Source organism: Triticum urartu, chromosome 2A, assembly GCF_056163025.1.
Source record: "Triticum urartu cultivar PI428250 chromosome 2A, HENAU_Tu73, whole genome shotgun sequence".
In the NCBI taxonomy this organism is placed as follows: Eukaryota; Viridiplantae; Streptophyta; class Magnoliopsida; order Poales; family Poaceae; genus Triticum; species Triticum urartu.
In genome coordinates, this window is record NC_141874.1 from 208,744,088 (window position 1) to 208,759,322 (window position 15,235).

General features: G+C 44.5%; 1 protein-coding gene across 2 annotated transcripts; it reads right to left on the bottom strand.

Annotated features, from left to right (window-relative positions):
- Positions 1 to 3,758: 3,758 nt before the first annotated feature.
- LOC125536802 (receptor-like serine/threonine-protein kinase SD1-6) lies at positions 3,759 to 9,196 on the bottom strand. Of its 2 annotated transcripts, none has more exons than XM_048700070.2 (7): positions 8,307 to 9,196; positions 5,783 to 5,893; positions 5,506 to 5,696; positions 5,176 to 5,386; positions 4,844 to 5,081; positions 4,558 to 4,708; positions 3,759 to 4,360 (listed from the first exon to the last, which is right to left on the bottom strand). In XM_048700070.2, exons 1-7 carry the CDS (start codon positions 9,106 to 9,108, stop codon positions 4,052 to 4,054), a joined length of 2,013 nt encoding a protein of 670 aa, XP_048556027.2. In that variant the 5' UTR covers positions 9,109 to 9,196; the 3' UTR covers positions 3,759 to 4,051. The 2 variants fall into 2 exon arrangements, with proteins under 2 accessions (XP_048556027.2, XP_048556028.2); XM_048700071.2 differs by lacking the exon at positions 8,307 to 9,196 and adding an exon at positions 7,747 to 7,768.
- Positions 9,197 to 15,235: the final 6,039 nt, after the last annotated feature.

Sequence of the window (15,235 nt, forward strand, 5' to 3'; positions counted from 1 at the left end):
GTTAGTCCCAAAATATGATATAAAGTTGCTATAAAATGATTGTAAAACATCCAAGAATGATAATATATTGGCATGAATACTTCATAAATTATAGATACATTGGAGACATATCAGCAAGTTATGGAGAATAAATGGATCTTCAAGAAGAAGACTAACGTTGATGGTAATATTACTACTACAAAGCTCGACTTGTTGCGAAAGGTTTTCGACAAGTTCAAGGAGTTGACTACGATGAGACTTTCTCACCTATAGCGATGCTTAAGTCTGTCCGAATCACGTTAGCAATTGCCGCATTTTGTGATTATGAAATCTGGCAAATGGATGTCAAAACTGCATTCCTTAATGGATTTCTCAAAGAAGAGTTGTATATGATGCAACCAGAAGGTTTTGTCGATCCTAAAGGTACTAACAGAGTGTGCAAGCTCCAGCGATCCATTTATGGACTGGTGCAAGCATATCGGAGTTGGAATATATGCTTTGATAGTGTGATCAAAGCATATGGTTTTATACAGACTTCCGGAGAAGCCTGTATTTACAAGAAAGTGAGTGGGAGCTCTGTAGCATTACTAATATTATATGTGGATGACATATTGTTGATTGGAAATGATATAGAATTTCTGGTTAGCATAAAAGGATACTTGAATAAATGTTTTTCAATGAAAGACCTCGGTGAAGCTGCTTATATATTAGGCATCAAGATCTATAGAGATAGATGAAGACGCTTAATTGGACTTTCACAAAGCACATACCTTGATAAAGTTTTGAAGAAGTTTAAAATGGATCAGTCAAAGAAAGGGTTCTTGCCTGTGTTACAAGGTGTAAGATTAAGTTAGACTCAATGCCCGACCACTGCAAAAGATAGAGCAAAAATGAAAGTCATTCCCTATGCCTCAACCATAGGTTCTATCATGTATGCAATGTTGTGTACCAGACCTGATGTGTGCCTTGCTATAAGTCTAGCAGGGAGGTACCAAAGTAATCCAGGAGTGGATCACTGGACATCGGTCAAGAACATCCTGAAGTACCTGAAAAGTACTAATGATATGTTTCTCGTTTATGGAGGTGACAAAGAGCTCATCGTAAATGGTTACGTTGATGCTAGCTTTGAAACTGATCCGGATGAATCTAAGTCACAAACCGGATACGTACTTATATTGAATGGTGGAGCTATCAGTTGGTGCAGTTCCAAGCAAAGCATCGTGGCGGGATCTACGTGTGAAGCGGAGTACATAGCTGCTTTGGAAGCAGAGAATGAAGGAGTCTGGATGAAGGAGTTCATATCCAATCTAGGTGTCATACCTAGTGCATCGGGTCCAATGAAGATCTTTTGTGACAATACTAGAGCAATTGCCTTGGCGAAGGAATCCAGATTTCACAAAAGAACCAAACACATCAAGAGACGCGTCAACTCCATCCGTGATCAAGTCAAGAAGGGAGACATAGAGATTTGCAAAATACATACAAATATGAATGTGGCTGACCCATTGACTAAGCCTCTTCCACGAGCAAAACATGATCAGCACCAAGACTCCATGGGTGTTAGAATCATTACAACGTAATAATCTAGATTATTGACTCTTTTGCAAGTGGGAGACTGAAGGAAATATGCCCTAGAAGCAACAATAAATTTTTTATTTATATTTCCTTATATCATGATAAATGTTTATTATTCATGCTAGAATTGTATTAACCGGAAACTTGATACATGTGTGGATACATAGACAAAACACAGTGTCCCTAGTAAGCCTCTACTAGACTAGCTCGTTAATCAAAGATGGTTAAGTTTCCTAGCCATAGACATGTGTTGTCATTTGATGAACGGGATCACATAATTAGGAGAATGATGTGATGGACAAGACCCATCTGTTAGCTTAGCCTGTTGATCATTAAGTTTTATTGTTATTGCGTTCTTCATGTCAAATACATATTCCTTCAACTATGAGATTGTGCAGCTCCCAAATACCGGAGGAGTACCTTGTGTGCTATCAAACGTCACAACGTAACTGGGTGATTATAAAGATGCTCTACAGGTATCTCTGAAGGTGTTTTCTTGGTTGGCATAGATCGAGATTAGGATTTGTCACTCCAAGTATCGGAGAGGTATCTCTGGGCCCTCTCGGTAATGCACATCATGATAAGCCTTGCAAGCAATGTGACTAATGAGTTAGTTGCGGGATGATGCATTACGGAACGAGTAAAGAGACTTGTCGGTAACGAGATTGAACTAGGTATGAAGATACCGACGATCGAATCTCGGGCAAGTAACATACCGATGACAAAGGAAATAATGTATGTTGTCATTACAGTACGACCGATAAAGATCTTCATAGAATATGTGCGAACCAATATGAGCATCCAGGTTCCGCTATTGGTTATTGACCGGAGAGGTGTCTCGGTCATGTCTACATAGTTCTCGAACCCGTAGGGTCCGCACGCTAAACGTTCGATGACGATTTGTATTATATGAGTTATGTGATTTGGTGACCAAATGTTGTTCGGAGTCCTGGATGAGATTGCGGACATGACGAGAGGTAAAGATTCATATATATGACGATTGTATTTGGACACCGAAAGTGTTCTGGAGGTACCGAGTACGTTTCGGGTCACCGAAAGGGGTTCCGGGCAACCCCTGGCAAGCTATATGGGCTTAATGGGCCTAGGGAGGAACAGACCAGCCCACAGGGGGCTAGTGCGCCCCTCCACCAGGCCGGCCAGTCGTAGGTGAGGCAAGGGAGGAGGGCTAGCCCCTCTTTCCTTCCCCTTCTTAAGGAAGAAAGGAAAGGGGGAGGGGGAGGCACCACCTCCTCCTTCCTTCTCCTAGTGCCAAAACAAGGAAGGGGGAGGGGCGAATTGGGGTGGGAGCCCAAGTAGGATTCGACCTACTTGGGCGCCCCCTTGTTGCCTCTTCCCCCCTCCAACCTATATATATGTGGGGAGGGGGCGCCTAGAGGACAGAAAAACATCTGTTAGCCGTGTGCGGCGCCCCCCTCCATAGTTTACGCCTCCGGTCATATTGTTGTTGTGCTTAAATGAAGCCCTGCGTGGATCACTTCACCATCACCGTCACCACGCCGTCGTGCTGACGAAACTCTCTCTCGACACTTTGCTGGATGAAGAGTCCGAGGGACGTCATCAAGCTGAACGTGTGCAGAACTCGGAGGTATCGTACGTTCGGTATTTGATCGGTCGAAACGAGAAGAAGTTTGACTACATCAACCGTGTTGTCAAACACTTCCGCTTTTGGTTTACGAGGGTACGTGGACACACTCTCCCCCTCTCGTTGCTATGTATCTTCTAGATAGATCTTGCGTGAGCGTAGAATTTTTTTTGAATTGCACGCTACGTTTCCCAAACATTGTTGGCCCATGCGACTGGAGTTTTTTTTTTTTTGAGGAAACCATGTGTCCGGAGTTTTTCATTGTTGCACATTTGAGTCAGCGCAAACAAAAAACTTCCACTAGTGGTGCAATGGTGCAGTCATTTCCACAGGCTTGTATGGTTCCAAAAAAAAATTGTTTCAAAAATTTCCTGGATCTTGTCCGCAACACGATGCCTCCATTGTACATGGAAAAGAGCCAGACAAATGAATTGGTACGAGAAGAGTTTGGATTTTTAGAGCAGTTCCCCTTTTTACCCTTTTCAGTTTGTTTCACTTTGACGAGTAAATGCAAATGTATGGATGTGAATTGTCCTTTTTTTTTGCAAATGAATTCCGAATTAATGTTGCATTTCGAAATAATGACTTCAAAACGAATCAATGGTAAAAAAAAACCTATAGATAACACAAACATTGTGTGCAGTCCTAATACATATATTACAACATAGCAAAAAACCACCTGAGGCTACACAGAAGAAATAAAAATAAATTTAGGAGAGAATCCCAAAAAAAGAGTAACTTTCAACATGTTGATGGGCATGGAGTTTATGTGCATCAACTACGTTAGTCTACTATATATGGTCCTTCCTGTTGGTAAATATGATGAGAATAGTAGCCATGTATAGTTAATTACTTCGCTAGTACAAATTGATTGGCCGCCTATACTTGGTCCTGTTATCTGCCGTCTTCATCAGTCAAGGCGACGTTGCTGATGTACGACGATTCACCAAAGGAACTATTTGACTCTGGTAAGCTTGATAACCTAACGTTGAAGTAGGCCGGCTGTCGGGGCTCCGGCAGCGTGAGCCCCTCGCCGCTGAGCATGGCGACGACATCGGACATGCTGGGTCGATCGTCGGCGCTGTCCTGGACGCACAACAACGCCACCTGGACGCACTTCATCACCTCCGTCACCGGGTAGTCGACCCCGAGTACCTGATCGACCATCTCGTGCCATTTCGCCTCTTGCCACAACTGATAAGCCTGATAGAATTAACACAAGGTTTGCAGTGAGCAGGCGACTCTTTCAGGTTATCAGCAAAAATCAAAATTATGGTTTTCCTGTTTGCAGATAAGCGGATTTCGAGGACCATTTCTTTAGCCGAAACCGTAGAACAATTATTCTACATCTACGGTAATTTTTTTTCTGAGGACCAATTAACGCCATATTATGTACTTACGTATCCTGTGAGATTGAAGAATTTTCCGTACTGGTAGAAGCCTGCAGTCCTCTTCCCACTTATGATCTCCAAGAGCAAGACCCCAAAGCTGAAAACGTCGGATTTGGTGGAGAAGAGACCCTCTGAAGCATACTCTGGAGCGATGTAACCGCTGGTAAGATATACAAAAAAAAGTGAAGTTCAGTCTTAAGATCACCAACAAAGAGTACATTTCTATTCATCTTTGATTTTTGTTGGTGAGGTAGCTATGTGTCGTGAAATTTAATCAGGAGTGTATATAACTTACTGCGTGCCGACGACCCTGGTCGTGTTGGCCTCCGTCACATTGGAGCAGAATATCCTCGCCAAACCGAAGTCCGAGATCTTGGGGTTCATGTCGCGATCCAAGAGGATGTTGCTCGCTTTTAGATCCCTGTGTATAACTCGCAAGCGGGAATGCTTGTGCATGTAAAGAAGCCCCTGCGCGATCCCATCGATTATTCGGAAGCGCCGCTCCCAGTTCAGTATCGCCCCTTTCGCACTATCTGTACAGAAAAAATGGCAACGAGACGGGTAAGCGAATAAGATATGGCAGAAGGAGATGCATGCATGTGAGGCTCTCTCTTGTTGTGCGTGTACCGAAGATGAAGCAATCCAAGCTTTTGTTGTGCATGTACTCGTATATGAGCATCTTCTCCTCGGCCTGGAGGCAGCAGCCCAGGAGCCTGACAAGGTTGGTGTGCTGAAGCTTGGCGATCAGCTGGATCTCGGTCTTGAATTCCATCAACCCCTGCACGGAGCACGTAGAGAGCCTCTTGATTGCGACCTCAAGCCCGCCAGGCAGTTCACCCTGAAATACACATCACTTACATTTTATTACAAATGCATTGCACCGAATGATCCATTTGTGTGTAACTATCAGAAATTCAGTATTGTGTGTGCATGCGTTACTGCGTGTAAGAGTTGTACCCTGTAAACAGCGCCAAAGCCACCCTGACCGAGCTTGTAGTCGTTGGAGAAGTTTCTGGTGGCGTCTGCGATCTGGTCGAAATCGTAGAGCGAGAACTCGGAGTCGCTCTCTTCGATTTTCCATAGCTTGAGCACCTGCTCCATCTCCATGGACATGGTTGGTATGTTCACCCTCCCTGAGAGATTGGTCACTGATCAATTGTACACTCGTCAGATCGAGATCGAGGCAGAATTGCAGGGCAACCATTTGTGAGAAGAACATGGTGTAGTTAGCTACCTCTTCTTCTTCGCCTTCTCATCCACATGAAACATGCCAAGAAGCCGCAGAGGAGCACGGTTACGGGGACTGCTATCGCCACGATCCAAAGCGTGTGCGTGTTGCTGCTCCCTGCACAGACCGAATTGAACGATGTCCCAAGTTGGATGAGAACGGTGTACCATAAAATGCTAGTAGAAACTTTTGAAAGTGTATTTTTTAACAACATTCGTTTGTTAGAATTACAACAGTTTGACTGTTCGATGTAACCTCAATTTTTTTAGTCTCTGGCGACTGCACATTGGTGGGCGCTGCACGAGAAATTCGCATACAGAGAACGAAACCAACGAATTTATTTAGTGGGGCCACGAGTTAGTGACTATACAGAGGCAAAACATCAAGGTCAAGGATGCTGATTGGACCTTCCGTGCGGGTGGGCCGTGGGGGTACGTTCAACGACGACCCAAGCGGAGTCCAACACCGGGGTCCCGCCCCGCCGGTGGAAGCTATCACATTTCAGCGTGGGGTCGACATGATGTGAACGTCCCCGGAGGCAAAGCAAAGCAGGACAAGCAAGGCCAGCATTTTTTTGTAGATAACGTTGATCGGACGTAGCTACTGCTTGCGCATAAACAAAGGCTCAATTTGTCGCGTACATACGTGCATGACATGCATGCACATATGCCATCCGGATTCTGTATGCACTAGCTAAGCTACTAGGCATGTGATGTGAGTGAGTGCGCGAGTCTGATCTGGTACGTAGAACAAAGGTTGGCCGGTGGCCATGGCAGCGGAAATCATCAACAAAGAATAAGGATGAAATAGGTTAAATTGAATCTATCGACGCAACTAATAATCATCGAAGGATCTCGTGGCTCACGTGGATCGGCCTATGGGTGTCGCTCGATCAACGGTAAAAAGCCGCGGGGTTGTGTGGAAAGAATAAATCAAATCTGACCACAGAACCCAGATCTAACTGTCGGCCACGCCAGGGTTAACAAGGAGATCTACGACTAGCAAAATCAGGGTGACAATTGCCAGCTACACGTACGAACCACGAGTAATATCTGTAATTGTTTATAAACTGTCTTTGCCGCTGACTCTCTGTACAGAACGTACACGCAAGCTGATATATTTGCGGTAAGAAAAGTCATACTGTTCACGCCAAAAAATGAGCCATACCGCAGTACCATTTTTCCCGCAAAAAAATCATAAGTGGCCTACCAACTTGCCAAGTGATTGGATCGGGTATCTTGTCAAGAGAAAAAAGGTGACTTGGATTGAGGAAATATCTACGTCGATACCATCATCGGCTGGAAATCTTTTACAACTTCTGGATCTCACGTAAGAAGGCAAGACTTCAACAGCTCCCGTCGTAAACTAGTTCATGAATGAACATATATAATACTCTCGGATCCCTACGCATGGCGCACAAAACAATTCTCCGTCCCTATAGGCTGATGTGCACGGCCGGCATAATCTTCTAGGGACGTCAAAAGTCCTACTTGAAGGCAAGCTAGGAAATTCCCTACTGCCATACTTGTGTTAGATCTTGAAAATATGAAACATTTAATTTGACTGCACATTAGTGATTTTCAGAGGGAATTTCTCTATGGTCCTTTTATCGTAGGCAAACGTATTTTCTTATTGCATTGATGAACAAAAACAATTTATCATCAAGATTATATGTTCTTTTTTTAGGGTATCATGATCACATGTTCATGTGTCATGATTACTAGAGTTAATCTTACTGTACCCTCCAAAAAAAAGTTAATCTTACTGTTATAATATCGTTCAGAGAAAGTAATGCACTGAACGAATCTAGTAATTTATTAATTTTCATCAATGCGATAAAAACCCTATATTCATTATTCAATGGTGGAGCTTGACTGGCATAACAGGGGGGCAATAGGCAAACTATGAATATTTGGAGGGGCTAAACGTAAATATGATGCATTTCTTCCTCAGGTAGTAATTCTACTCACCCTTTATTAAGAAGACAATAGTAAGTCCAGCGAATTCAATACTCAATGAGGCAATGTTTTCTTGTATTCTCGAATGACATAGTAGGAACGATTCTGCCTACAAAATCTCCAAATATATGCAAATCAGAAGTGCATATATACACTCATATAACAGAAACTGCATACCCACCACCGGAAGTCTAAACGTCGATCATTTTCATTCTCATCAGATCATTTTCATCCATGAACTGAAAGGATATGCAAACGCACGGCTAAGTACTCCACTAGTACGAAGGAGGTCACTCCGCGGAACCAAATTAAGCAACGACAAGCTTCTGCCACAGTTTGTAAACGGAGCAAAACTATTTACCAACTTAGGACACTAACTAATGCAATGCACGCCATTCCAGATGACTTAAAATGGAGAAATTGCTACTGACCGGATTAAAAGAAGTGAGAGTGATTTTACAAATGTAAGAAGCTACTTCCTCCCTTTCAAAGTAAGTGTCGTGAAGAACTAAAACTACGATACTTATTTTGAAATGGATGGAGTACATCAAGATAACAAGATTTGGATTTACCTTTGGACGGATCCAGCAGGGGCGTGAGCGTCACCATGTCGCCGGTGGTCGTGAAGAAGATATCCTTCTCGTACCTGACGGCGCAGCGCACCCCAAGAATCCTCCCGCCCACCCTCCCGCTCAAGAACTTGGGCATCTGTTTGATGATGGCGGCGAGGCAGGCCTGGCACTGAGCCGTCGTGAGGTCCGGCGTGCACTGTGCCAGGCCGTACACGTTGATCTTGTCCGGCGGGAAGCCGGCCTGGCCCGTGGCGTACCTGCCGCTCACGTTGCTGGCCCTGTCCGCCACCGCGTTGGCCAGCCTCGTGACCAGGCCGTCGAACGCGGCGACGTTCCCTCTGGAGACGTTGTTCATGTTCGACGCCACGCTCTCGGGCGAGTTCACGGCGCCGGCGAGGAAGTCCTGGTCGTAGAACCGGATATGGCACTGGTCGTGATAGATGGTGACGTCCTTGCTGCGGCCGCAGAGGTTCACCGCGTCCTTGAACGCCCTGGAGAGGCACGCGCCGCAGTCGTCGCCGGTGTAGTCCCAGCGGCAGAGCGCCAAGCCGTACGCGGTGTCCGGCGCCCGGCCGAACGCGCCAGCGGAGAAGCCGGAGGCCGATGCGTTCTTCGGGAGCACCGCGGACATGCTGGCGAGGTTGGCCGCGAAGGTGCTGTTGGGCTGGTAGAGTCCATCGGCATCGCTCGTGGGGCTGCAGAAGTGGGAGAAAGCGTTGATCACCGGCACGGCTCCTTCATCGCCGGACGCCGGCGCTGGCAACGAGCTGGCGGAAACGAGGAGGAGCAGGAGGGCAAGCATGGTAGGTGCCAACTTGCTAATGGTATTGTGTAGAGGCCAAGTGTGGCAGAAAAGCTAAGCTGCTCATTGGCGTTGCTCCGTACTTATCTAGTTGTGTTAATAGGCATCAACCCTCGTGAGAATTTTTTATCTTAATAGTACTTTAGTGGATGTACAGAAGTAAAAATATAGTACTCCGGGCTCGGGTTTAGGTGAACTAAAGCTAATGGCTGGTTGCATTAGCGATGATAGCGAGGGTATGCTGGTTTTTACTCGAAGGTTGACTTTGAGTACAGGCTGCCATCGGTGTGGACATTGGATGGTGAAAATGAATAACGAAATTGCGTGCGTAACTCTTTGGACTCTACCCAGCGGCAGATGGTGTCGTTTCCGAGTTGTTTACAAGGACGGGGCGAAGATGGACTATCTGAATGAGAAGTCTGACGTGCCACTGCCGGCATTCATATATGTCAAATTCGAACTTTCAAATTCATACAAATTCATGTATGTCCATCATACACGTCAATGATGCAGTAAATAACAAATGTTTGTACTAGCAAAAATGCATAGTTCTTACATAAATTTTATTTTAAGTGCACAACTCAAACATTAGCTCTTTGGTTTCATTGTAGGTCCACATATGCTCCACAAGATTATTGGTAGCTGCGTGTGCACCTGATGATCTTGAAGATTCTGATGCATCTGCAAAAATTTCGTAACCTGATTTGTATCTTGATCTTTTAGGATTTAAACTTGTTCTCCATGGTTCGGACAACACCATCAACCTCATTCTCGACAATCATATTATGCAAAATAACACAACATGTCATGAGCTGCCATAATTTTTTTTGATTCCCACAGCATTGCAGCTCCACAAACAGTTCCCCAACGAGGTTGAAGCACATCGAATGGCCTCTCCACATTCTTTCTAGTTGTTTCTTGCATTGTTGCAAAGTGGCTTTGTTTGTTGCCATTTGGTTTGCATATGGTCTTCACAACACCCCCCCCCCCTGCGTGAGGATAGATGTCATTGGCAAGATAGTAACCCATGTTGTAGTCACGACCGTTAACACTGTAGTTACATGACGGTGATTTCCCATTACAAAGCCTCCTGAACATCGGAGAGTGTTGAAGCACATTGATGTCACTGTGACAACCCAACATTCCAGAGAAAGCATGCCAAATCCATAAGTCATGTGATGCCACTGCTTCTAGTACGATGGTGGTCTCTTTGGTGTGATCTTGATACATTCCCCGCAAACTTTTGGGCTAGTTCTTCCATTACCAACTATTGCAATCAATTGATCTGAGCATTTCTGAAAACCCTCTAGCCTCTCCAATAGTCAACAACTTTTCTGTGTTCTGCACATTTGGTTCTCTCAGATACTCTGCTCCAAACACCTCCACCACTGCGCGGGAAAACTTCACAGTAGTATTCGGGCATGTGCTCTCCCTCATCCTGACCATCTCACCAATGGCAGTACCAAGTGCAAGCATCACAGCCGTGCATTTCTTCTTAGCATAGAAAGATAGTTGGCCGCAACAATCCCTTGTGAGATTGAAGTACTCATCATGTGCCTCCACTTCCTCCATAATGCGCAACAACAATGGTTTTCACATGCGGTGACGAAACCATGGATCATCAGGGAAAGTTAGGTTTGGAGCAAAGTAGTTCTTCTGCAGTAGCCGTGCTCCGGAGACTCCATCCCGATTGATCATTATTCCCCCTTTGATTGAGCCCTTGAAGTTGAAAATATGCTCCACCTGGCGGTCCACTTCCTCTTGCATGCTCATGTTCATTTCTTCGTTTGAATCCAACGAAACAAAAAAAACTCATCTTGAATCATTTGATCAAGCTTCGTCGGTCCATACTCCTTGTCCGACGAAACATCGTAATTCATCGTTTTTCCTAAAAAAAATCACAAAAGACCGGGTCGGACAATGTGTCGAACACATAGAGCGCAAGGGGTAGCCCAAAAGTTGCCAGATGTACTGCGGCGGCGTCCGGGCCGGCGACAACATCCCCGGCAATGAGGACAAGAGAGAGGAGTGTTTTGCTCATGGTGGCGGTAGAGAGGCTCGGAATAGCCGCAGAGCGCACGCGGCGGCGGAGCTGCGGACGGGCGTCACAGAGGAGAAAAAGAGAGGAGAGAGAGCAAATGGATCCGGTAAGTCGAGGGGGTGAATTTGACGCAATTTGTGATGGGTTAGGGCTGTCGGGTCCAACGTGATGGGCGCACCCGGGCGCTCTATATCCGCCTAGATTTGAGCTGGATATGAGGCGTACCGGTCAGGCCGGGCGTTTGAGGCGCCTGCCTGTGTCGCTTTTTAATGACCGGTCACTGACCGGACCGTACACCCGAGTGTTTGAAACGGATTTGGGACGTCCGGCTGTAACTTACGAGATTTGGTCCAGTCTTTGGATTCAGATAGAGTGGAGCGTCAAATAATATTGAGGCACACAAAATTCAGGGGATACATCCCATAATTCGTAAAATATTTGTGTAGGCGTCTCTCAAAAAAGAAAAAATGTGGTTCATAGACAAAAACCTGTAGATCCAGCTCCACGAACAGGGCAAAAACCCACCCCGTTTGTATAAAAAAAGGATAAAAAGAAGACTTGTAGTGCATACCTAGTTTATGAAAAATGCTTCCAGAATATAAACGTCGTGAACGGTGGGAGGTCAAAGAAAAATAATTGACCTCCAAATAAAAGTGATAAACCAGTCTCTAACTTGCATTTTCCCTACTCTTTTGGTAACCGTACGTGCCGGCCGGTTCTAGTCTTTATTCCAGATATTAATCGCACGGTTATACTCCATCTGTTTACAAATATAAGATGTTCAATTTTTTTTCTAAATTAGATGTATATAGAATTATAGATACATTTTAATATGTTTGTTCATTTATTTCAATCCAAATGTAATTTATATTAAAATATTCAAAACATCTTATATTTGTGAGCGGAGGGAGTATTTCATAAGTACTACATTTGTTTCTAAATAGCTAATATTATCAAAAAAGATCTTATATTTTGATACTGAGAAAGTATTTAAGAATAAAGGGTGTACTTGCACTCTTCATGACTTACCTCGGATCTGAAATCTAGAGGTTTCCTCTCCAAGGAATGGAAACAGCCAATTTAGCATTAGCGCAGTTTAAAGCCACTTGTTGCTGTCTACAGATAATCACCAATAAATAAATAGGTCTATGAGACTAGTTATAATGAAGAGTAACATACATTAGTAACATATACAAACGGACGAGGATTTAGAGCATTCGGGTGCTCCGCACCCCTATATATATATAATATCAGAAAAAAAATACCAAGAAATTTGAAAAAAAATCTGGGATTTGGGGATATTAAACGTGGGTTCCCGATCTACTCCCGTCTGAAATTTGGTGAAAAAATACCAGAAAACGTATTCACGGCAAAAAAAACAAAAATTTCATATATATATATATATATATATATATATATATATATATATATATATATATATATATATATATATAGCAAAACACTGTTTGGGTACATTTTTTTCCGGGCAGTAATTCCTTCGCCACGGATACATTTTTTGATATTTTTTCACGAAATTTCACACGGAAGTAGATTGGGAAACCAGGTTTGACATCCCGAAATTTTGGATTTTTTTGATTTTTTGGGAATTTTTTATGAATATTTTTCGTATAGGGGTGCGGAGCACCCAAGAGCTCCTGTGTATTTTCCCATAGACATATCCCTAAACTATGTTACTACCTTCATAGTGGGTAGTAACATAAATATGGTAACATGCAAAGCCTCATTTGTTAGGTTATAGACTCATATTACATTAGGACATGTGATATTACGGTAACTAGCTAAGTTACTCAAACTACCTCTCTCCTCATTAACTCATTGCCATATAAGTAAATTTGCTGAGTTAGACTCAATGTTACTGCTGAACTTACTCCCAGTGTGGCTAGTCTGATGCATATGGAGTTAGGGCCATCATTGGTCGCGCACACATCGATCTGCAGCTAGATTTGGATGCTGCCGGTTCCAACTCGTTGCCTGCAGAAATTTCCAACTTGTAAATGCTGAACCGTGCGCACAGGTGCTATACATGGCTGTTTTCGCTCGGCATAACGTGCGCCCCGAACTATTGCTATATTTCTTACACCGAACATTCAAATTACAAGCCATTTTCACTTGTTCCTAACATTCATACCATTGCAATTAGATCACATTTTGATTGATTCCGATAATTTTTTTACGGAATAGATAAATCCCGAACGTTCGATTTTTAAGCATGTCATCCCGAACTCTTTTCATAGCAACTTTAGTAATAAGGCGATGTTGGCAAACATGGCAATTTTCTGATAAAAAATTGAAATAGAACAAAGTTGCCATATATTAACAACTAAAGTTGCCACCTCACAGCAACTAAAGTTGCCATCAAAAAACGTTCAGGATGATATGCTTAAATTTTGAACGTTCGGAACTTATTGAGGTCCTTTTTTAACATAACTTTTACTTTGAACGATAAAAAAACATGTCAGTTAAAAAAACAAATAACAAACATGCCCCGCACATGCCCAGGCCATGACCGCTCAAAGTGATAAAATTTCCAGCATCGTACTCTTCAGATCGAACCCGCGATAAGAACATACAATCATGCATCTCACCTATTTGCTTCGTTGATACACGTCAATGACACATTGTTAGGCACACTTTAGTGATCCCATTTTAGAGTTCGGCATAGGGCCCTTAATATTGCCAGCCTGGCCCCGCTCCCACATAGTGGGACTTGTATTCCTTTATGGACAAGATGCAAACTCTACATATCGCACGGTGTAATTTGTCCTTTTTATTGGTGCAACCTATAACTTGCACCCTCTGAGAGAGTCCTGGATTAAAGGGTCCTTTGGCTGCTGGCCTGTTGTGTTCGGGCCAGATCGATGGGCTACTATGGAGCCAGGCCAGAGAACGGATATGTGGCCGGATAAGGAATCTTCGGAGTCATGGTGTGCCCTCCAAGCCAAGATTAGCCAGGATCTTTCCCTCCTTGTAACCGATCGCACGTAACCCTAACCCTACCGGTGCTTATATAAACCGGAGGGTTTTAGTCTTTATGGTTAGAGCTACATCCATCACCTCATAAACTTAGGGTTTAACTCACCTGATCTCGAGGTAGATCTACTCTATAACCACATCATACATCAAATACAATCAAGCAGGACGTAGGGTTTTACCTCTTCGAGAGGGCCCGAATCTGGGTAAACACTGTGTTCATCGTCCCTTGTTCCCCATTGATCCTAGATCCACAGCTTGGGACCCCCTACCCGAGATCCGCCGGTTTTGACACCGACATTGGTGCTTTCATTTAGAGTTCCGATGTTGGGTCGCTCAAGGGTCAATGGCTCACCTGATCATCGCAGAGGGCATCAGCTCTAGGGACCTCTTTGTCCCCGGCCAACTCTTCGCATTCGGCAGCATCGTGCTACACGCCAACTCAGCAGGCCATCGAGACCAAATCGATAATTTCGCCCCTGAGCACCGGATTTGATTCGTTAATTTGGAGTACGTAGTGGACGTACGAGGCGATCTGGTCTTTACCGGATTCACGACCTCTTCCCGCACCACCATGGGCCTCGCTGTGCCCGCTCTAGAGCCTCTCACCGATCCGATCTACGGATCGGCCCTGGTCCTTCAACCAGCCTTGAGCCCGGACGGCCCCACTTCGAGCGGAGGCCAGGAATCCCCTTCAGCCACGCTCACAATGCCCGCCAAAGACCCATCTTCGGGCCTCGATGCGGAAGCAAGGTTCGGACGCCGAGAGCCACTATCGCCACCGCGTGCAGCCTGAAGAAACAATGGCAGAAAATAAAGGCCAAACAGGACACCCTCAACGAGAGGTGGACTAAGGTCCAGGACACCGAAGAGGAGTACGACCACAAGCAACAGACGGAAAGCTACCCGAAGCGGAAGCTACTGCCACAGTTCGATGACGCAATGGTGACCCACAAGTATAGGGTATCAATTGTAGTTCTTTTCGATAAGTAAGAGTGTCGAATCCAACGAGGAGCAGAAGGAAATGACAAGTGGTTTTCAGTAAGGTAATGTCTGTAAGTGCTGAAATTCTAAGTAGCAGAGTAGTTTGATAGC